At 35.7% G+C, this 25,237-nt stretch overlaps 1 protein-coding gene and 1 long non-coding RNA gene across 6 annotated transcripts in view; one reads left to right on the top strand and one right to left on the bottom strand.

The window, feature by feature from the left end:
• FAM186A (family with sequence similarity 186 member A) overlaps positions 1 to 13,693 on the top strand; it is a 127,242-nt gene extending 113,549 nt beyond the window's left edge. For all 4 annotated transcript variants that reach the window (XM_077170864.1, XM_077170866.1, XM_077170865.1 and 1 more), the window contains 4 exons: positions 7,797 to 7,989; positions 10,579 to 10,730; positions 11,421 to 11,606; positions 13,648 to 13,693. In XM_077170864.1, coding sequence (XP_077026979.1) covers positions 7,797 to 7,989; positions 10,579 to 10,730; positions 11,421 to 11,606; positions 13,648 to 13,669 — 553 coding nt within the window. In that variant the 3' untranslated portion in view covers positions 13,670 to 13,693. The remainder of the gene's footprint in view (positions 1 to 7,796; positions 7,990 to 10,578; positions 10,731 to 11,420; positions 11,607 to 13,647) is intronic.
• Positions 1 to 25,237, bottom strand: part of LOC143691812 (uncharacterized) — a 90,977-nt gene that overhangs the window by 43,156 nt on the left and 22,584 nt on the right. The gene's annotated exons all lie outside the window — the stretch shown is intronic.

Raw genomic sequence — 25,237 nt, 5'->3', positions numbered from 1 at the left:
ATCCTTACTATAGGCATAGTCATACTCCTCAGATCATATGTTCAAAAAGCCTCTTTAAGATAGCAAAAGGAGATACACGTTATTGTTTTAAGAAATGAGAAATGCCATAAACAAGATCCATTTCAGCCAATTATGTCTCTAAAAGAGATGATAAGGAATTTTGGGGATCATAGTTGATATCCAAAATATCAATTTCAAAAGTTTAGAGATGCTTTCCAGTTATTCTGAATTTCTTTTGTCTCCTTGGGTTCACCAGAAGATGTATTATTCTTTCCCCCCTATGATTTGTTTATTTTTTATCCATACTTTTTACTCACCTGTCCATACCCTAGAAAAAAAGGAGCATCAGACACAAGATTTTCACAATCACATAATCACATTGTAAAAGCTATATCATTATACAAAGATGTATTATTCTTATAATGGTAAACGGCAGGTTATGTATGAAGTTTTGCCATGGCAATTTTTACTTTTGCTGCTGGGTGACCTGCTGGCAGTAGGTCCTGGTCCTGATTATTAAAAACTGCACGTGCCAAAAATGGATCAGGTTAAGTGACAATTGTTCTGCCACCCTTAGAATTTGTGTTTGAGATTACCAACTTATTATATAGGAGACTGTTTTAAAACCTAAAATTATAGTATGGTGAACTAAAACATTATGGGAAAGGTTATCAATTATAGGAACAAATTATGTTATTTATTCAACAAATATTTGTTGAACACCTACTATGTGACAAACATTATTCTAGGTGCCATAGATACAGTAGTGAAAAAAATAGGTGAAGTCTCCTACTGTCATGAAATTTACATTTTTGTGAACTGAATTCATTAGAGAATTAGGGATTAGAATCACAAGGTGCAAAACGAAGACTTCAAGATACAATTATAATTTTTAATTGCAAAGCTTAAATCATCTGGGATTTATTGAAAAATGTTTTTACTCTATACCTGTCTTTAGTTTTCTCTTTCCATATTGACTAGTCCTAGTCTTTAAAATCTGTTTTTATATGTAAATACTTCTATGCACTTGAGAACTTAAAATAGCATGTTTTTTGTCATTTTCCAGTTCTTTATATCTTTTTTCTGTTATATCTAAATTTTTAAAAAATAGTACATATATTCCATGGTATGATAGCAAAAAAATACAAATGGTAGAGTGGAAAGTCTCCCTAATAGCCCTATCCTTGGCTATCTGGGCCCATCCAGCAGGACTATGAATTATGCCATCCAAAAATATTTTCTGCATATGTAGGAAAGAACATACACTGTCTTATCCCACCTACCTTTTAAAATTTTTACATATTTTAAACAGTTATGACACTTGGCTTTTTTCAGAATATAACTTAGGTATTAGATATTAGGTAACTTGAGTATTAATATATATTAATATATAATAATATTAGATATTAGGAAACTTAGGTATTTTTATATATCATTCATTCATTTTATGGCTGTATAGTATTTAACCTTTGATGGACATTTATATTGTTTTCAACACTTTGCTATTATATAAAATATATTTAAATGAATAATCTTGTACATGCACAAAGGGTAAGTCCTTTTGTAATTTTGGTAGATTTTGTCAGATTGTTCTCCAAAGAGTTTACAGTAATTTACACATTGACCAGCATTGCTTTTACTGTTTTTCCCCAAACCGTGACTGACACAGAGTATTATAACTTTTTGTTTACTGCCATTGTGATGGGTGAAATATGGTATCTCACTGCTTTAATTTGCATTTCTTTAATTATGAGGTTAAAGCATATTTTAATATATGTGACTAATTTGTATTTCATTCTCTATAAAGAGTCTATTCACATACTTTGCCCATATTTCAACTGGCTGTCGAGTTTTTTTCTTAAGTGATTAGTGGGACCTAATCAAATATTTGGATAATTAGCCCCTTTGCCTGTGATATGAATTGCAAATTTCCCCCACTTACGTTTTGACTGTACTTTTGATGGATTTTGGTTTGCAGAAAATTTTTATTTTCATGTATTCGACTACATCAATATTTTTAATAGTGCCTTGTGCTTTACTTAGAAAGTTCTCTCTACTGTTATATATATATATATATATATATATATATATATATATATATAGTAGGTTTCTTTTAGAAATTATGGACTTTTGTTTGTTTGTTTTACATCAAAATATTTGTTCCATCTGGAATTTTGTTATGAGACATAGATCTGGCTTATTTTTTCCACATGGTTACTGAGTTGCCCTATCACCATTTAAAAAATAATCCATCTTTTTCTCTAGTGATTTGAATTGCCACTTTTATCATAAATTCTTGTTTCATTTGGGTACATACCTTGACTTTCTATTATTTTCTATTGATCTGCCTATTGATGTCTCATTTCTACACTGTTTTATAGATTGTAGCTTTATTTTTATAATGCTGAATCTTTGTGGTTATCATTAGGGCTATTTGCCCACACACGCCAATGAGATGTGTGCAGAATCGGTTTGAGGCTTTCTAGAGTTGTTTTTCCCCCTGGCATGATAACCTACACTGTTCAAGATGATGGCTGTTTCATGAACCTGTGTCCCTAAGAGTATCCAATGAAGCTAATCCCCTGTTGACCCATAATGGATATGTAGTATGAGCAAGAAATAAATTTTTGTTGTTTTAAGCAACTGAGATTTGGGGGTTATTTGTTAAAACAGCAAGACTTATCTTCACGAATGTAGTCTTCCTGTCCAAGAATATGACATACCTCTCTTCTTGTTCAGGTTTTGTGTATGTGTGTGTGTGTGTGTGTGTGTGTGTGTGTCCTTCAGGAGCTTTTTTTTTTTTTTTTTTTGGCATGGGCAGGTGCCAGGAACGAACCCGGGTCTCTGGTATGTCAGGCGAGAACTCTACCTGCTGAGCCACCGTGGCCCGCCCTTCAGGAGCATTTTAAAAGTTTTCATCTAGCACTTGCTTATTCCCTTACCAATGCATTTCTTGGTATTTTCCACTTTGTTGTGGTTGTTGTTGTTGCTATTGTAAATAGACTCTTTTCCTCTATATATCTTTTTAACTAGTTGTTTGTATATAAATGAAGGCTAGATTTCTATATATTGATTTTGTACCCAGCCATCTTCCTGTATTCCAGCATGTGAAAGTTTTTCAGGTGATGTTCTTGAGTTTCCAGGTATGCAATCATAGCACCTACAAATAATTATGTTTAATTTTCCAACTTTTTTTTTTAATTTTCCAACTTTTAAACACCTAATTTCTAACATTTCTTGCCTACTTGAATTGGTTATTACTTCCAAAACTATGTTTAAAAATATAATGGTAATAGTGGACATCTTTCTAATATTTGTCATTAAGAAGGATGTTGACTTTGGGATTGAAATAAATTTTATCATGTTAAAGAGCTATCCGTCTGTTACTGTTTTACTATATATTTTAAAATCAAGAGTATTGTTGAAGCTGCTGTAAAAATAAAATGTATTTGAAAAAAAGATACTGAATTTTGTTAAATTCGTAAAATCACATTTTGTTAAATTTGATTCCAGCACTTCATTTTCATATGTTTTAAAGAAAATACTATTTATCTCCTCTTATATATTAACATGATTAATTATATTAAACCTTCACTGCATTCCTGGAATAAATCCTATTTGTCCTTTGTGTATCATTCTTTTAATATGTTGTGCAATCTGTTTACTAATATTTTATTTAGGATTTTTTTTTTTTTGAGTTGATATTCTTTGATTGGCTTCTAATTTGCTGCTTGGGGTGCTATCTTTTTCAAATTTTGGTGTAATTTTAAGCTTGCGTCATAAAAAGAATTTGGAAGCTTATCTTTTCTATGCTCTGGAACAGTTTAAATAATATTAGAATTAGTCATTCTTTTGAGGTTTGGCAGATTTTCCCTATGAAATTATTTGGGCTTGGTACTTATTTGGAGGAATTCTTTGACAACTTTTTCAATGGCACTTGATTTGTGTAAACTTATTGAAGATTTTGAAGACCTAAGTGACATCTGATCTGTTTCAGTAAAATCATTTAAAAACTGAAATATATGGATCAACATTGCATAACAATATTAGATTTTATACAATTACAACTTTAATTCCACCAAGGATCAATTTACTTTTTTCATATAGTTCTCTAATATTTAGTATTTTATAATAATCAAATCAATGACAGACGCAAAGAATAAAATATTGACAGATTAAAGACTTTACTCAAGGATAAGGATGGTTAGGTCAAGAAGAATACAATATCATATGTGAGAGATAATATAAAGCATAATAACTATTTTTTGAATTAAAAGGCTCTGTAGAAGCTCTGTAAATGACAAATTTCATTTAGAGTTGTATTACCACATGATCAGTGTAATATACCTGAAAAAGGATGATGGAGAGGATGCAAAATTAGACCAGGTAATGATAATGAAACATTTCATTACCATGCATATTGAAGAAAGACCTCAAAAGAACTAAATGTTGTGGTGATTAGATAAGATTACTTAATTCACCAACATTTTTTAATATCCCACTCCTTGCCAGGGACTGTATTAAGCTCAGGGGTGAGCATAGAGGGATAAAAAGATGGATAAGCCATATCCTCTGCCTTCAAGACATCCAAAGTCTACCCAGAGAGTCAGATACATAAACCAATTATTATACAATATGGTGTGGTGTACATACAGAATGTATAGAGGAGGATGGGGGAGAGGGGAGAGTTAGTTTCCTTGGAGTTCAGACCTCTGAATTCTATCTCAAAGAACTAATAGAAGTCAATAAGATAGAGAAGGCAAAGAATCTAGCAGAGCAACGAAAGGGAGCAAGAAGAAGCTGTGTGTGTATAAGTGTATAAGTGTGTCTGTGTATGTGTGTGCATGCATGTATTTGGAGAAACTATTTTGTTGTTGGTAGAACACAAAGAATAGAAAAGATATGGTAAGAGAGAAGACTGGAAAGATAGGAATAGGCCAGATCAAAAGGGATCCTTAATGGTATGCTAAGGAGCTTGCATTTTATATTTTATAGAGGATAATTTTATAGAGCTTTTATTTTATAGATAATTTTACAGCATTTTTATAGAGCTTGTATTTTATATTTTATAGAGGATAATTGAATAATTGTTAGCAAAGGAGGTAAAGCACCAATAATGTAGAAGATGGATTTAAGGAAAGGAAAGCCGCATTCAGAGGCATAAGTTAGGATCAGGTGGCATCCACCTAAAAGTTTTGAAGGAATATAAGAATGAAAGTGTAATTACTAGTCAAATTATTTTCTGTTGTCTGGAAGGAATTCTATGCCAGGGTGATATTCTAATAATGTAACATGTATTAAAGAAGGATATCCATGTCAGGCAAGCTGGTAGTATCTGTACTAAAGGAATCACCGCACTTTTGAAATAGTAAAAACTGACATACTAAAGAAAACAAAAAGGTTTTATGAGACTCAAATTTGTCTAATCTAGAATTCTTTGAGGAAACAATTGCATGTACAAAAAGAAACTAAATGAAAATAAATTATTATTTAAAGTTGACTGTGTATATATAGAAGGTTAAGAGCATCTACAAAGAACAAGAACTTTAGATATATTACTGCATTTAACTTGCAGATGGGTAACCAGGTCCAGAAAGTTCATCCTGTTTGCCAAAGGTCACACAGCTAGTAAGTGGTGAAGCTGAATTCCAAAAACCATTTTGAAAGTCTATGCCATACTATACTACATATTATATTATACTTCTTGAAGTAGGTAACAGTATTAGTTGTTTTTTTTCTTTTTTTTCTTTTTTTTCTTTTTGGTATGGATAGGCTCCGGGAATCAAACCTGGGTCTCCGGCATGGCAGGCAAGAACTCTGCCACTGAGCCACAGTTGCCCACCCAACAGTATTAGTTTTATATTGAATCCTAATCATGCTATCTCTTAAACATAGACTTTGAAGTCAGGAAATCCTTGGCTCACACTTCTAGTTCTAATTTTAACTTCTCCGAGACTCAGATGTGCTGCTTGTAAAATAGCAGTTAATATTTTACTTCAGAGAACGATTATAATGGTTGTAAGGATTAAATGAAATAATATATATAAGGTTTCTTGTCCACTGACTGACTCATTGTAGATGTTCAATAAATGTAAATCATTTTCACCTTAGATCATAATGCATACCAAATGCTACTAAAAATATTCCTTAGAATGGGAGTAATGTTTTACCAAAATAATTATGTGGAATTGGCTAAAAGAGAAGAAACAAAGGTGGGGGGTGAATGGGCATGTTTCTAAATAGGGAATTTAAAATAATGAGCTACCCCAATGTTACTATTATTAGGCTGGGTGTTCAGATTGTTAAAATGAATTACCTCTAAAAATGCTTTCAATAAAATCCCTACGTTTGAAATAAACCATACATTTTTCCAGGTGAGGAAATATTATTGCAATAAGGGAAAATTATGAGGGGAAATCCCCAAAGACTGTGTGATCAGACAGAAAAACAGCAGAAAATATTTGGTGTGAAAAATAATGCTTATTGGGAAATTCAAAAAGTTAATACATTTAAGTATTAAATGATCCATTTTGCTGTAGGCAAATTTTTTTTCCATTACCAGAAAAAAAAATCCAAACTCTTTAGCATGCCCTTTTTTCTATATGCTGTGTGGTGGGGGTCACATTTCATTCTTTTCCACTTAATATGCCTTTTAAAAGGCGTTTCATAATCCAGCCATTCCAGTCTCATCCACTTCTATATCCTTTCACATATCTGTGGTCTCATTTTTACTCCCAAATAGTGGCTTTTATTTTCTAGTCTTTGTTTAAACTGTTCTCTTAAGCTAGAATACCTCATCCCCTTCTTCCCTGTTGGTAAGTACAATGGTTTTCAAACTTCAAGAGCTCAACTTTAAGACAATAAAATTTGCTAGAGATTTTGTTTAAAATACAGATTCTTGAAGCCTACCACCAAGATTCTGATTTTAAAGGTCTGGGGAGGCACCGAATAGGTATTTTTCAATAAGTACCTCCAATTGATTCCATTCAGGTGATTAGATTCCACACTGAGAAATACTGGTATCGCAGAAAGAAAGAAGATCAGGGCTTCCTCCCAAATCTGCTATTTGCTGATCACGTGACTTTAGAAAAATTACTTGACTTTGCTGAGATTCCTTTTTCTCTCCAATAGTATGGGGATGGTAACACTGTGTTTAGGATGATCAATTGTGGTGGTATAAAGTATAGTAAAGTATTTTCTAAACTGGAAAGCACTGTATAAAACATAAGGTATGTTTTTATGATTGCGCTTTTTCAAGATCCTATTCAATACCTCCTTATGAACTTGCTTTATTCCCCTTGTTAGAATTCATGGTGCTTTCCTTTTTGTTCTTATAGCAGGCTTATATTTCTAATTAGCATTTATTTCCTTCCGTCTTTGGTGCAGTGAGTCTCACATTCTCGATTGCAAGTGTTTTGAAGACAAGGACACTCTTTTTCGTAGTTATTTTAGGAACATTCTATGTTCTATTTTGGAAATTGAACTATTTTGTCTCCAAAGGTAATTATTATTACGAATAGGCACATTTTAAATTTTAACATATTGAAATAATAATAGATAATATTATTGTAATCCTAACAAATTCTGTATAGAGTTAATGAAAATTTGATAGTTACATAGATTTTTGAGAGTTTAGTCATATAGGAAATTAGATAAAGAGCTCATAAAGCAAGCTTCCCACCCCTTTCTATTTACTGGGGATGAGACGAGAATTGAAAGTAATTGAAGCCAGGTTTGCTGAATTCGGATAAGCAATTATATTAAGCTAGTTTTTTCTTTCTTATTTTTTTTTCAAGAAACAATATAACCAAACAATTACAATCCATCCAAAACACCGGGAAAGGTAAGGAAACCCGGAACCTCTACATCATGCTGAACAGAATTGACGACTACCAGAAAAAGGTGATGCAGATCTGGACTGAGAAACAGAACTCTCTAGAGCAAAAACGCAATCAGTGCCTGAAGAAAATGATACACTTTTTTAGACAGGTGGGTACCAGTCTTCCATTCCCTCTCCCCAGAAGTTAGAAGTCAAGGTGTCAGCAGGATTGGTTCCTTCTGGAGGTTCTGAGGGAGAAATCTCTGAGCTTTGGTAGCTGTTAGCAATCTTTGGTGTTCTTTGGCTTGTAGCTACGTTACTCCAGTCTCTGCCTCAGTCTTTACGTGGCCTTCTTCCCTGGATGTTTCTCTGTCTTCTCCGATTCTGAGTCTTATAAGGACACGTGTCATTGGACTTAGGGCCCACCTGATTAATCCAGGATGATCTCATCTCAATATCCTTAATTACATCTGCAGACTTTTTTCCCAAAATATTGTTACATTTACAGATTCAGGGTGGACATATCTTTGGGGGGGGGCCACCATCCAGCCCCTTACATCATGGCTTTGGCAAAAATTCTAAATTGACAGCAAGCGCACTGGCAGAATTGTCTAGATGAAAAGATGGGAATGGGAGGGACTTCCAGAAATGCTCAGCTCCTTCCTATTAACCAGTGTCTACCACACTCTAGACATGAAACCTCTTCAAGTCACTGTTTTCCAACTGATTCTTGGTGGTTACTTCTTTCTTTCAAACTATCAGGAAGCTACGTTAAATAATCATGAGTTTACAAGAAAGGAGATGAGTTTATTTAACTTGTTTAGGTAGCACCAGGCACAGAAGATCCCAATAAACTCTGACATCCATTCATTAAGTCCCAAAGTCACTTTGAGATAACCATCGATATGCTTTGGGGATAGTGATCTTCCTAAAGATTAGAGTTCTTTGCTCTAGATTACATGTTCAAGCTAATAAATAGTACAAGTTGGAGTTCTAGGAATATTTTATATCTATATATCCTTTTCTTTTACTAGCATTAATTAAATTAAGATATCAGTTTACTTTACTTGCTGCTTTTGAAGGTACAGAGAAGCTACTCATTTATAGCCTGATCCAAATCAAACATATCCTGAATTTTCCAAAACAATTAGATTTTAAATATTAAAGCTCTTTTTCCATTTAAAACGAAAAAAAAAAAGAACATGCCTAAGTGTTTTAGTTTCCTTGGCTGCTGAAGCAAATACTATGCAATGAGTTGGCTTAAACAATGAGAACTTATTCACTCACTTTATTTGAGGTTAGGAAAACAGTTCAAATCAAGGCATTATCACGGCAATGCTTTCTCCCCAAAGACTGTGGGGTTCTGGGGCTGGCTGCTGGTGATCCTTGGTCCTTAGCTTGCCACATGGTAGCATTTCCTAGTCTCTCCCTTCTCTTCTAAATTCCACTGATGTTCAGCTTCTGGCTGCTCCCTCTGGATTTCTCTCTGAATTTCATTCCTTTATATAAAGTACTCCAGAAATCGGGTTAAGAAACCATTCTGATTGAGTGGGCGACATCTTAACTGAAGTAACCTTGTCAAAAGCTCCTACCTTCAATGGGTTCACACCCACACGAATGGATTAAGTTTAATAGCATGTTTCTCTGGGATACATAGAACTATAAACCACCACACCCAGTTTTGGTTTGTAAAATATGGCCAATGTAGATAGAATAAAGCAAGATGAGTTGGCAGTGTCATGAGATATCTAACAATGTCTAGCAATTATGTAACAAATGCCAGAGAATTAATAAGAGTCTGCGGTCAGGGAAGTCGGAATCCAGATGATGAAGTGAGTATCAAGGCATGATGAAGGGAGAGGGAGAAGGGAGCAAAAGGGACAAAAGGATAGATCTGAATGCTACTTTGCCCTGAGTCAGGGTGGTAGTCAAAAGGGTTGGCTCTGCTACCAGATTGTCTTGGGTTCAAATCAGCTTTGCCTCATACTAGCTAAGTGACCTTGAGCAAGCTACTTAAATTTTCTGAGCCCCAGATTCCCCATATGTAAGACTAGGATAATAATAGTAACCCAGTGTAAGATATTTTTCAGATGTAGCCTCTTCTCTCTTTTGCTATTTCTTCTCCCTTCTTCATGCCTTGATACCCACTTCATCTGGTGTCTGGCTTCCCTGACCCAGATTGCTATTCATTCTCTGACATTGGTAGACAATTGCTCATGATACTGCCAACCCATTTTGCTCAGAGGGGTTGCTGTAAATATTAAATGAGCTAATGAATGGAAAGTGCTTAGTTTGGTGTCTGACAGTAAGTATTCAGGAAATGATAGTTATCATTACATTTGCATAGTTCTTCACAGTTTATAAGGACTTCCAAATATAGTATACCATTCTCACTACAACCCTATATGATCCACATTTTAGAAATAAGAGAAAGTGGTGCAGATAATTAAGTGACTAATTCAAAGCCACATACTGGGAAATGATAGAACTAAGACTGGAATTTAAGCAGAATCAGGGTTTTTATGTATCATAGCCTCACCTCTGAAATTGTGTACATGTTTGGGTGGGTGGGGCGAGATGGTTGGGGCAAGGAAGAAAGAGGATGGAGGGAAAGGATTTGCAAATCCATGGAAAAGGAGGAGTATGATTTGATCTTGAGCCAGCTTAGATGACCCTCCTAGAGATTCTGGCTCTTTCTTTTCATAGTTTCCTTTCTATGTTTTTTTTGGTTTTGTGTTTTTGTGTTTTTGTTTATTTAGCTCAAAGAGAGGTATGAAGTGCATCTTAGTCAACCTATCACCTTGATTACTGACAAAAAGCCAATACCTGCCTCTACCGAATTTGTTCACCGACCATTCCTAGAGCTATTAATAGAAGAGGACAGAAAATCTGACATAGTCAAGAAATTCAGGTATGTAGTAGAAAGACTGACATTAAAGTTTATTTGGATAATATGTGAACCCTAATGCTTTTTTTGTCTTCCACAAAAATTATAATTCCATAATTAAATATGGACTAATGGAAGGTCTAAGGAAATACTCATTTCCACTGATAATTTAGTTATATAAATTTCTAAAATATTCATATCTGATTTTGAATTCCTTTTTTAAAATGAGGCTATTCTTTCTTATTAAGAAACAAATTATTTTTAAAATACATAATAAACTTAGAAGCAGCAATCCATTTCCCCACCCCAGCCCACCTCTTTTTTCTTTTTTTTTTTTTTTTTTTAAGAAAGCAGGAGTTTGGGGAAGGAAGGTGAAAATATTGTTGCTGGGAAAAATAACCTGTATATGATCTGTATACTCCATGAAACTAAAAAGGTATTTTAAAATAGATTAGTAAGTGAAGCCCTGGAAATGCAGTCTTAGTAACTATTTTAGCAAATTCTGCTTTTCCATCCAACTCCCAGTCAAAGTGGGTACAGCTAATGCTCCTCAGAGCCAGGACAAGCATTACAGGGCAGGGTGGTGGTAAAGAGAAGAGATAGAGAAGGTGACTGCCCTTTGCTAGAAAAGGAGACTAAAACTCATGTATTTTGATTGGCTATTGGCACTAAGGAGGGTCTGTTGCTTCCGATTAATGCTCTCTGATTCTACAGAAAACAAAAGGACCAAGTGGAGGCCATCTGGACTGCTGATCTGTCCACTTCAAGCTACCCAATAACAGAGAAGACACCAATAGGATCACTCTGGGCCCAGCTGGGTGGGTACCCAGATATTCCTCGGCTGCTCCAGTTAGATGTTCAGTCAACACTCAGAAAATCGCTTGCATCCATTCAATCACAGTAAGTTAAGGACTGGGTGCACTCTGGTAATTGGGCCTTTGGTCTTAGGTCTTTTTTTCTCCTCAACTGGCTTTCTCCTGCAGCACCTGAGTTACAAAAAGTAGAGGCTTGAAAGGAGGTTAGATTCATACCAGTCATAAAACGGTAGAGGTAAATTCAGCCCAGTCTTTTAGTGTTTCTCTTCATTAGCCTGTAGATGTCACTATTGAATAATTCAAAACAAACAAACAAGCAAAAACAGTTAAAACTTGGAACCTAATCTAACACTGCAGAGGTCCACTTTGAATTTCACCCTTAGGGAGTCATTATTTCTGGAAGTACTCAGAAAGATCATATTAGAAGGCTTTTGTCCACATCGCAGTTCAGTGACATGACCTTAGATGCTATCAATACTAGGCCCACTTTGAAGAAAATTAGGCACTTACTTTCCCAGAATACATTGGAAGAGAATAGGTAAGATGGTCATGTGGTTCCAAATTTTGTTAAACCAGGTTCTCACTTCAACTACTGAAATGATGTATACTTCACTTTATAAGAAATTATTGAAGCATGTTTCCGAAGTGACTGTACATGCTTTTACATTTATTCAGGAGGGTTAATTCTTATCTTACCGCTGAATGAAAACCTAGGCAGTCCCATGACATTTCCAGTAACTTTTCAGTAATAAATTTTCTTTGCACACTTGATAACAAGTAAAATGAGAAATTTAATTTTCAGATGTTTACACTGATTAGTTGGAGCACCTTGAATCAGAAAAGCTACTTAGAACACAAATCATAGGTCAGAAAAAATTGGCAGATAAATACAGAATCTATAAACCATAAAGTTGCCTGATAAATACAGAATCAGGGCAAAATATGCTATTTATGTAAAATCAGAGGTTGTGACATAAGATTATTCTTTGGATTTGTCTCCACTCCAACGATATATCTGACAAGCAACCTGGACAATTATGCTGGCTGCATAGCATGCCTCTTCTCCTAGAGATACACCAAAAAATCCTCTCTGACCCAAGTTTCCTGTATCCATGTTTGTTTTTTGTTTCCATGCTGACTGCCATTCCATTTAAAAAATTTTCCTAAATAGTTGAAATGTGTTTTATTTTTTAAAAAAGGAAATTGCTATTCTATTATAAAACATATTTTTACAATAAAAACTTCAGAAAATATAAAAATATATATAAGGAAGTATGATGAAGTTAAAAAAATAATTTCTGATACCTACTATTCAGGGATAGTACCACTACTGACATTTTGACATCTATATATATTTTTCATTCTATGCACTTATTTTTTGTTGCAAAAATGGGTGCATGGGGTGGTGCAACAGTGGCTCAGTGGCAGAAGTCTCACCTGCCATGCCGGAGACCTGGGTTTGATTCCCGGAGACTGCCCATGCCAAAAAAAAAGGAATAAAAAAAATGGGTGCATGTTGGACATATGGTTTTAATCTGCTTTGTCTTTCACTTAATGGCACATATTTGAAATTTTTCCATTCATAAATATAGATCTACATTATCATTTTTATTGGTTGTACGATATTCATTGTATAGATGTATCATAATTTATTGAACTGTTCTATCATTAGAAATTTGGATATTGTTTTAACATTACAAACGATGTACCAAATATCTTTGCACAAGTGTGTATATTTATATGATTATTTCCTAAGAAAAATTTAACTAAAATAATATTTATTTTTTTCCAATAACAAAAGTAATGCATGTTCACTGTAGAAAAAATGGAAAATACAAACAAGCATGTCACCAGAAATAACCACTGTCAATATTTAAGCTATCTTCTAACCTTAGGTAGATGAATACTGTCTAAAAAGTTACTGCCATGTCCTGCTCTTCCTGATTGGGTTGAGAGGCATTCTGCCTTCTTAGGTGATTTTTATAAATGTGGATTACATGCTGACTTTACTGGTTTAACTTTCTGAGTTCTAGAGTTACCCTTATTTTCCCCGTGAATTGTCTGTTATCCCACAAATGTGTTCAAGAGCAATTTGTAATAAGACTGTTTTCTTGTCTTGTTTCCAGATTTAAGAAGATTCCCAAGTGACTGTACAATCAAATACAAGCATGTTGAAAGTAAATTTCAATATGTTTCAGTCAAATGCCTTTGTGTTATTTTTCATATTTATATGGTGCTTTGTCTATTATTCGCTTTTATACTCTGCCTGTGATTCTTCAAGATGAACACTTCATTTCCAGACTACCACTCATATCCTTCAAAAAAGAATATCTTCTGCTATAGATTACTAGACACTAAAAGTTTCAACAAACCCTGAAGTAGGATGAGTCACAGAAGAAACTTCATTATGGCCCCTGACAAGATGGCAAAGTGGTACAATCTATCCCCCTACCCAACATCAGAGATACCTCAGAAGTAAGAAACGAATGGATATAAAGAAGGAAATAAAATGTAGGAGAAATTCTTGGAGAATCGGAAGGTGGTTATGATTTAGTAACGAAAGGAAATAGTAGCCCTGAACAGAAGAGGGCCAGGCTCCCAACATGGGGGATAGATTGGGGGAAACTTTTGAGATGGACTTTTTTTCTACCCACCACATTGCCTCCTGATCAACCCTACTGTAATATCAAGAAGCAGGAATGCCATATCAGCACAATAGCAAAGGCTCATAGGGGAACACTATTGAAATATTGCTTAAAAATCAATGAATGCTGGCTCAACCAACCAGCATCTAAGAATTTACTCCTATCTTCCTCCTGTAAGCCTTCTTTTCACCCAGAGAACTAGACAGATAGTCTTAGAAGGGAACAAAATTTTAGGTGAGGTGTAGAGCGGCTCCTTAAAAGTCAAAGACTTCTGATAAGAGTAAATAAATGAGGATAGTCAAAGTTGGATCTCCTACTCACCAGGAGTGACACAAGCTAAAGCCTGGGCTTTGATTCTTTCCACCCCATTTCCTCATCCGTTACTCACAAAGATAGCTGACACCCACGAAAAGAAATGGCCTCAAAGGTAAAATAACAATCAAAGATGTTTGATTAATTGATATAAAAGAAAAGCAATAAAAAAGAAAAAGCTTATTCTAGATGACAAGAACTAACAATACAAGCCAAATAAATATCTCCAATGAAATAAAAGAGAATATTAGTAACAAAGAAGAAACAAGCAATTCTAAAGAACCAAGTAGGATGATTGGATATGGAAAACACAGTTAGGATAAATTCATTAGATGAAATAAACTGCAGAACAGATACAGTCAAAGATTAAATTAGTGGTCTGGGGGATCAGCTCAAGGAAATTTCCCAGAAGGCACTGGAAAGGATTAGAATATGAAAATATAAAAATTAAGAGATGTAGAGGAGATGACATCAGCATGGTAATATAAGACATCCTCTAGAAGAGTCTACTCTTAGACTCAAATAATAAAAGGACAAATTCCAATTGCTTCAAACTCTGGAGTATGATAGAGACAGGAGAAGGACTCCACAAACTAAATTGAAGAAAAAGAAAAAAAACCCACCAAAATCAGGTAGCAGATTTATGTTCTAGATATGCCAGTCCTGACCCTCTTCCCCTCACTTGGTCCTATGCAGATTAAGAGTCACACAGAGGCACATGGCCTGGGCCCCTCCTGAAACAGATGCAACTATAGAGTCACTCACAGTAGCAAATTAGAACCCCATGCATATGCACACGTGAATTTCCAAGTCTGCAGAGACCCAGAGTTAAATACAAGTTGTTGAGGAGTGTCACAAACAAAAGTGCTCCACGGAAAATAAAGTCCATGGAAGAACTGTTGCAGACAATCCAGAATATGCAAAACGGATCTTTCTGGATTGACTCCATCTAGCTTCCTGGGGTGGGATACTCTAATGGGGAAGAAACTAGAGGCAAAAAAAAAGCCTCATGGAAAAAGAAGGGGGCGAGAACTAAACTGCTGTGAGACAGTGTGGATCCTGGAACTAGAAAGTATAATGTAAGGGGGCCAGTGAATGAGGGAAAGAATTTAAACAAATCACAGGAACCGAGGAGAAAAATGCACATAAACAAGCAAAACAGATCAATATTCCTGGAGAAGGAACAGAGGAAAGGAAGATTTCTCCTGGAGGTGAAACAACTACACACAAAATGGCAACTTTAAAAATTATACTGTATATCTGGGGCAAGATTCAGATGCAGAAGAGCTGAGAAAATCTGAACAGTTAAACACAGGCTGCTATAAAGGACTGGAATAAATTGAAACAAGTCTCAAAGAAGAGCCTTAACACAAAGCCCATCAAAATAAAACCCTAGGCAAGAGGGAGAAACTGTACCAAAGAGTTAACACATCCAAATAATGAAATTTCCAGGCATCAACAAAAATTATAAGCCATACTAAGAAACAGGAAGAGATGGCTGAATCAAGGGAATAAACTAAAACTTCAGAAGAGACAGAATTTGGGCAGCTAATCAAAGAAGTTCAAACAAATCTCCTGAATCAATTCAAGGCCCTGAAGGAAAATACAGATAGAAATAAATTAATTGCAGATACAGAGCACAGGATATTAAGAAGAAAATGTGTGGGCATAAAGAAAAATTTGGAAGTTTGTAAAGAAACATAGCAGAAATTATGGGGATAAAAGTCACACTAGAGGTGATTAAAAATACACTAGAGGCACACAACAGCAAAATTGAACAGGCAGAAGAATAAGAAAACTGGAAGACAGGACAATTGAAAACATATAGTGAGAAGAACAGACAGAAAAAATAATAGAAAAAATTGAGCAGTCTCTGAGGGACTTGAGTGACATCATGAAGTGTATCAATATACACATAATGGGAATTCCAGGCAGAGAAGAGAAAGGAAAAGGAGCAGAAATACCATTTGAGGAAATAATGGCTGAAAATATCCCAATTCTTAGGAGAAACATTTATATACATGTCTGAGAAGCACAACGTACTCCAAACAGAATTAACCCAATAGACCTACTCCAAGACACACTAATGAAAATATCAAATGCCAAAGGTTAAGGGATAATTCTGAAAGTAAAAAGAGAAAAGCAATTCATCACGTAAGATCTATAAGATTAAGTCCCGATTTCCCATCAGAAGCCATGGAGGTGAGAAGGCAGTGGTATGATATATTATAGGTACTAAAAGAGAAAAACTGCTAGCCCAAAATTCTTTATCAGCAAAACTGTCCTTCAAAAATTAGGGAAGTTTAAAACAATCACAGATAAACAGAAACTGAGACAGTTCCTCAAAAAAGATCTGCTCTGAAAGCATTGCTAAAGATAGTTCTAAAGGTTGAAAGGAAAAGACAGGAGAGAGTGGCTTAAAGCAGTAGAAGTAAGGAACTTTTTAAAAAATGTGTTCTTTTAAACATTTTTTATTGTGAAATATATATACAAAAAAAACCCCAATAAATTTCAAAGTAAACTGTGGCAAATAGTTATAGAACAGATTTCAGAGTTTGGTTTGGGTTACAGTTCCACAATTTTAGGTTTTTCCTTCTAGCTGCTCCAAGACTCTGGAGACTGAAAGAAATATCAATATAATGATTCAGCAGTCATAGTCATTGGTTAAATCTTATCTTCTCTGTTATAATTCCTCCTTATCCTTTGATCTTTCTCCCACTCTTTTGGGGTATTTGGGCTATGCCTATTCTAGCTTTTTCGTGTTGAAAAGGGGTGTTGATAATATGTGATAGGGGAATGGAATTAGTTGCTGTTCGTGGAGTGGCTGGCCCTTCTGGGTTTTCAGGACTTGTTTGGCCTAGGAACCATCTGGAGGTTGTAGGTTTCTGGAAAGTAATCTTAGTGCATGGAACTTTTGTAGAACCTCAGAAAAAGCCCAAGGTGTTCTTTAGGGTCAACAGGAATGGTTTTTGCTGGGGTTTGGCAAATCATGGTAATTAGCAAAATCTAGCTGAAGCTTGCATAAGAGTAGCCCCCAGAATAGCCTCTCAACTCTATTTGAACTCTTTTAGCCACTGATACCTTATTTGAACTCTCTTAGCCACTTGTTACACTTCTTTCCCCCCTTTTGGTCAGGAAGGCATTATCCATCCCATGGTACCAGGGCCAGGCTTGTCCTTGGGAGTCACGCCCCACGTTGTCAGGGAAACTTTTACCCCAGGATGTCATGTCCCATGTAGTGCGGAGGGTAATGATTTTCCTTGCAGAGTTTGGCTTAGAGAGAGGAAGGCTACATCTGAGCAACAAAAGAAGTATCTCTTGGGTATAACAGCAGGTATGCTTAGTAAAGATCTTTTCTTAAAAAAATATTTTTATTGAGATGTTTTCATGCACCCTAGAGTCCATCCAAAGTATACAACAAATGGCTTAAAACGTCATCACACAGTTGTGTGTTCTTCATCAAGATAATTTTTAGAACATTTTCATCACTCCAGAAAAAAGAAAAAGAAAAAAGAAAAAACCCATATATCCCATACCCCTTATCCTCCCTCTCATTGACCCACAGTATTTCAATATACCCAATTTTTACCCTTTGTTTCCCACTGTTATTTATTTAATTTTATTCTTTGTTCATTTGTTTGTTTGGTTTTTTTTGTTTTTCATTTATCCATACCCTGGACAAAAGGAGCATCAGGCACAAGGTTTCCAAAATCACACAGTCATATTGTAAAAGCTAGATAGTTATACAGTCATCTTCAAGAATCAGGGCTACTGGAATACAGTTCAACAGTTTCAGGTACTCCCATCCAGCCACTCCAAAACACCCATAAACTAAAAAGGGATATCTATATAATGCATAAGAATAACCTCCAGGATAACCTCTCAACTCTGAAATCTCTCAGCCACTGAAACTTTATTTTGTCTCATTTCTCTCTTCCCCTTTTTGGCCAAGAAGCCTTTCTCAATGCCACGATAGGTGCTGGCTTATTCCCAGGAGTCATGTTTCACATTGCCAGGGAGATTTATACCCCTGGGAGTCACGACGGGGGAGAGCAGTGAGTCCACTTGCCTTGTTGGCTTACAGAGAAAGTCCACATCTGAGCAATAAAAGGAGTTCTCTGGGGGTGACTCTTAGGCATAATTATCAGTAGGCTTAGCTTCTCCTTTGCAGGAATAAGTTTCATAGGGGAAACCCCCAATATTGAGGGCTCAGTGGTTGTACCCACTGTTTGCAAGAATATTAGAATTCCTCAGATGGGGAAGTTTAATATTTCCTCCTTTCTCCCCAGTTTGCAAAGGAGACTTTACGAATACTTTTTATACTCTGCCCAAATTACTATGGGATGTATCAGGGCATCACATTAACCCGTACAAGCCAACAAGATCTCACTCCATATTCAAGATTCCATGTAATTATGGAATAAACTGACTAAACAAGTTAAATTAGATAATGTGCTACCAAAAATATAAATTTTGCACCAAATAAACATTCCTTCCTTGTCTCAAACAGAAGTTGAAGTTTTAAATAGTCAATATCATCCTTAACCCAGTATTCTGATTTACCTTAGTCCGATCCAGATCAACTTCATTCATATCTCTAGTCAAAGGCTGATCACGTTTTCAACTTTTGAAACAGTTGTTGTATGGGGTAATGCTGATTTTCATAGCTTCATAGCTCTAAGACGTAAAGATTTTCAGTAAATGTAACTAAAAGGGTAAAAGGAAAACTGAAAGAACTTTATCCCCAACATATAACTTTACACTTTAATTCTTATAAGAGTTCAAATACAATTGAACAAGAAAAATCCCTATTTCTTTATAATGGACACACAAAATATAAAGATGTAAAGTGGGACAAAAACAACATAAGAGAAGAAAACAGACAATTACAGAATCAGAGAATATATGTGCTATTGAAGGTAAGTTGGTGTCTTTTCAAGTTAGTAGATTATAGGCTGTGGTTGTGTAATGCAAGCCCCAAGATAACCACAAAGAAAGTATTGGGGAAAAAAATACAGAACTGGAAATTAGAAAGGGACGAGTCAGAAACATTACAAAAGATCAATTGTACAAAAAAGGAGCTTGCAATAAAGAAAAAGAGAAACAAACAAACAAAAAGATATGATATGATATGAAAAACCAAAGGACAAAATGGCTAAAGTAAGTACTGCCTTTATAGTAATAACACTGAATGTTAATGGATTAACTCCCCAAACAAAGATGCAGATTGGCAGAATGGACCAAAAAACATGATCCAACGATATATTATTTACATGAGACTCACTTTAGACCCAAAGACTCAAATAGGTTGAAAGTGAAAGGATGGGAAATGTAATCCTTTCAAATACTAACCAAAAGACAGCTGGGATAGCTATATTAATACCAGACAAAATAGACTTTAAGTCAAGAGACAAGGAAGAACACTACATATTAATAAAAAATTTTAAAAATCCACCAAGAACAAACAACAATCTGAAATATTTATGTACCTAGCCAGGGTGCTCCAAAATACATGAGGCAAACATTAGCAAAGTTGAAGGGAGAAATAGATATCTCTACAATAACTGGAGACTTCAGTACACCACTCGCATGAATAGATAGAACATCTAAATAATGATCAATAAGGAAACAGAGAACTTGCATAAAATGATAAATGAACTATCTTTAACAGTTTAATATACAGAACATTGAGCCCCAAACAGCAAAATATACATTCTTCTCAAGGATTCTTGGATCATTCTCCAAGATCAAATGTATGTTGGTAGAAATACAGTCTTGGTAAATTTAAAATGGCTGAAATTTAAAAGTATCTTCTAAGACCACGATGGAATGAAGCTAAAAATCAAAAACAGACAGTGAACTGGAAAACCTGCAAATGTATAGAAGCTAAATAACCCATTTTTAGACAATAAATAGGTCAAAGAAGAAATCATAAAGGAAATCAATAAAGATGTTGAGACGAATGAAAACAAGAAGACAGCTAGGATATTATAGACATCCTATAATATCAAAATTATAAGATGCAGGGAAGGCACTGCTAAAAGGGAAATTTATATTCCTAAACTCTTACATTAAAAAAGAAGAAAGAGCTAAAATCAAAGATCTAACTGGACATCTGTAGGAAGTTGGAAAAAAAACCCAGCAAACTAAACTAAAAGCAAGTAGAAGGAAAGAAATAAAGATTAGAGCAGAAATAAATGAAATAGAAAATTTTAAAAACAGAGTACTAATAAAACCAAAAGCTGGTTCTTTGAAAAGATCAATAAAATTGACAAACCTTTAGCTAGACTGAGAAAGAAAAAGAGAGAGGATGCGAATAAATTAAATCAGAAATGAGAAGAGGGACATTACTACTGACCCCACAGAAATAAAAATGTTCACAAGAGGATACTATGAGCAACTGTATGCCAACAAATTAGACAACCTAGATGAAACGGATAAATTCCTAGAAGCACACAAATAACCTATCCTGATTCTAGAAGAAAGGGAAGATTTCAACGACCAATTACAAATAGAGATTGAATCAGTCATGAAAAATTTTTTAACAAAGAAAGGCCCAGGACAAGATGGCTCCATGTGGAGATTCTATTTAAAAATCCAGTATTTAACACCAATCCTGCTAAAACCCTTCCAAAAAAACTGAAAAGGAGGGAATACCCCTCAGTGCATTCTATGAGGCCAACTTCACCCTAAAACCAAAGCTGGATAAAGATATTACAAGAAAATAAAATTCCAATATCTTTTATGAATGTAGATGCAAATATCCTCAACAAAATACTAGCAAATCAAATCCAACAGTGCATTAAAGAATTATACACCAGAGTTCTGGGAAGATGGCCAAATAGGGTAGATGGAGTTCAGTCCTGCTCCAAGGAAAAGTTAGAAAAGGGACAGAAGGGTAACCGAGATGGTGATTCAAGAGTGTAATTGACCTGGGAGAGCCTTCTGCACCAGGTAGGATGGCCTTGGTTGCAAAAGCTGAGGAACTGAGAAGCAGAAAACTGGAACCTAATGTGGAAGCATGGAGCCCACAGTAGTGCACTGAGAGGAGACAGGGACTAGGAAGTAAGCCAGGCTGCATTCCTTGAATGTGCTACCCTCACCAGCACAGCCCCATGGCCCGCGACTCACCCCACACCCCACCCGCATGAACCCCATCACCCACCCTCACTCCCCACAATCCAAGCGCCCCTGCCCCACCAACCCCCAGCACACATACCCATTCCACACCCCCACCCCAAGTGCAGCCCAACCCACCTTTCTTGCACTCCTCCTAAGCACTGCCTCCTTTCTGCTCCCTGAAGGTTGTTGCTGGTGCACAAGGGCTGCTAGCACTTGCCTCCATATCCAGGCTACACCCGCCTCCCCCCTGAGCTCTGCACATCAGTTTATGGCACTCCTAGACCCACGCATGTGCAGGTCCCTCAGTCACACTTCCTAGCACTGAAAAAGCACTGACCTGTGCAGCTGGGTCACATCCACCCCCAGCCCATGAAGACATAATGCGGACCCATTGCCATTGCTCTGCACATGGGCACAAAGGGCCCCATGCCCTAGACCAGCGCACACCAGGTTTATGCCCCCCAGACCTGCACAGCTACATCCTCCCAGGCCGCTGGGTGCCCATGTTCACACCTGCGCCTATATCTGTGCTGCAATGCATCACTGCACTGCTGTGCTCTGCCCCATACCCTACATATCCACCCCGCAAGCACAAGGCTTTAGGCTACTGAAGGAAATCAACTCCCAAAGTAAATCAATAAAGATACTTACATGTGACGAAAACGATTGAAGATCACTAAGCATATCATAATGCAGACAGATAAAGCCCAGCCTAACTACCACATTAAAATACCAGAGGAGATACAGACATTGGAACAACTAATCAAAGATGTTCATATTAACTCTACATAATAGAACAAGTGGCCAATGACATGAAGGAGATCAAGAAGACAAAAGAAGAGCATAAAGAAGAATTTGAAAGACTAAATAGAAAAATAGTAGATATTACAAAGATTAAAGACTCTGTTGACCAAATAAAAAATATACTAGAGGCACACAACAGCAGATATGAAGAGACAGAAGAAAGAATAAGCAATCTAGAGGTACAGGATAACTGATTTTAAACACTCAAAACAGCAAATGGCAAAAAAGATGGAAAAATTGTAATTGGATCTCAGGGAAATAATTGACAGAACAAAGCACACAAATATAAGGATCATTGGCATCTCAGAAGGAGGAAGAGAGGTGTTAAGGGCTAGGAAGAGTAGTTGAGGATATAATGGGAGAAGATTTCCCAACCCTTATAAAGGACATAAATACACAAGTAAAAGCAGCCCAACAAACTCCAAACAGAATAAATCCAAATAAGCCTTCCCCAAGACACATACTAATCAGTCTGTCAAATGTTTAAGAGAAGCAGAAAATTCTGAAAGCAGCAAGAGAAATTCAATCTACTATATACAAGGGAAACCACATAAGAATGAGTTTAGATTACTCAACTGGCATCATGGAGGCAAGAAGGCAGTGATATGATATACTTAAGATCCTGAAAGAGAAAAACTTCCAGCCAAGAATTCTGTACCCAGCCAATTGTCCTTCAAAACTGAGGGAGAGATTAAAATTTTCACAAACAAATCCTGAGAGAATTTGTCAACAAGAGACCAGCCCTGCAAGAAATACTAAAGAGAGTTCTGCCAGTTGAAAAAAAAAGACAGAAGAGGGAGGTCTGGAGGATGGCACAGAATTGAAGAGTACCACTAAGGGTAACTTGAAGGATAAAAAGAGAAAAAGGGAAAAGAATACACAGATCTGACAAATAAAATAAAAAAGATAAGATGGTGGATTCAAGAAATGCCTTTTCAGTAATAACTTTGGATATTAATGAACTAAACTTACCAATTAAAAGATACAGATTGGCAGGATGGATTAAGGAATACAATACAGCTATATGCTGCTTAAAGAGACTCACATTAGACACAAGGATACAAATAGATTGAAAGAAAAAGGATGGGAAAAAAATTTCCACACAAGTATTAACCAAAACAAAGCAGGAGTAGCTATACTAATATCAGACAAAATAGACTTTAAATGTAAAGACATTGTAAGACACAAAGAGGACACTATATATTAATTAAAGGGACAATTCACCAAGAAGATATAACAATCATAAATGTTTACGTCCCCAGTCAGGGAGCTCCAAAGTACGAGACAGACATTGGCAAAACTGAAGTGAGTGATAGATGTTTCAACAATAATAGTAGGAGACTTCAATACACTACTCCCCTCTATAGACAGAAACAACCAGACAGAAGATCAACAAGGAAATAGAGAAGTTAAACAACTTGATAAATGAATTAAACCTAATAGACATATATAGGTCATTGCACCCCAAAACACAAGGATATATAAATTCTTCTCTAGTGCTCATGGAACATTTTCCAGGATCAATCATACGTTGGAGCACAAAACAGGTCTTTATAAATTTAAAAACACTGAAATTATTCAAAGCACTTTCTCTGATCACAATGGAATAAAGCTGGATCTCAATAACCACAAAAGAACGAGAACTTTCACAAATAAATGGAGATTAACACACTCTTTTTTTTTCAGTCTTTTTTTTTTTTACATGGGCAGGCACTGGGAATCGAACCCAGGTCCTCTGGCATGGCAGACAAGCGTTCTTGCCACTGAGCCACCGTGGCCCACCCAAGACTAACACACTCTTAACAACCAGTGAGTCAAAGAAGAAATTGCTAGAGAAATCAGTAGCTATCTGAAGACGAATGAAAATGAGAATACAACTTATCAGAACTTATGGGATGCAGCAAAGGCTGTGCTGAGAGGGAAAGTTATTGCCCTAATTGTCTATATTAAAAGAAGAAACAGCAAAAATCAAGGACTTAACTGCTCACCTGGAGGAACTTGAGAAAGAACAGCAAACTAACCCCAAAGCAAATAGAAGAGAAATAACAAAGATTAAAGAAGAGTTAAATGAATGGGAGAACAAAAGAACAACAGAAAAAATCAATAAAACCAAAAGTTGGTTCTTTGAAAAAATCAATTTAATTGATGGGCCACTAGCAAGGCTGACAAAGAAAAAGAGAGAGTGGATGTAAATAAGAAGACCCTGAAGAAATAAAAGAAATCATAAGAGGATACTATGAACAACTGTATGCCAACAAACTAGACAACTTAGATGAAATGGACAAATTCCTGGAAACACACAAACAAGCTACATCGACTCATGAAGAAATAGAAGATCACAACAAGCCAATTACAAGTAAAGAGATTCAATCAGTCATCAAAAATCTTCCTACAAAGAAAAGTCCAGGGCCAAATGGCTTCACAGGGGAATTTTATCAAACATTCCAGAAAGAATTAACACCAATCCTGCTCAAACTTTTCCAAAAAATTGAGGAAAAAGGAACTGTACCTAACTCATTTTATGAAGCTAATATAATTTTAATTACCAAAACTAGGTAAAGATGCTATAAGAAAGGAAAACTACAGGCCAATCATTAGGGAATGAACATAGATGCAAAAATTCTCAACAAAATATAAGCAAATCGAATTCAACAACACATTAAAAGAATTATGCACCATGACCAAGTGGGGTTTATACCAGGAATGCAAGGATGGTTCCTTAGGAAGCTAAATATTGAGTTGTCTATGACCCAGCAATAGCACTACTTGGTACATACTCAGAAGAGCTGAAAGCATTGACACAAATGGATATTTGCACACTGATGTTAATAAC

The sequence above is a fragment of the Tamandua tetradactyla genome, chromosome 7, assembly GCF_023851605.1.
Source record: "Tamandua tetradactyla isolate mTamTet1 chromosome 7, mTamTet1.pri, whole genome shotgun sequence".
NCBI classification, from domain to species: Eukaryota; Metazoa; Chordata; class Mammalia; order Pilosa; family Myrmecophagidae; genus Tamandua; species Tamandua tetradactyla.
Note: the sequence above shows the minus strand (reverse complement) of the source record. Positions and strands in the feature narration are given on the sequence as shown.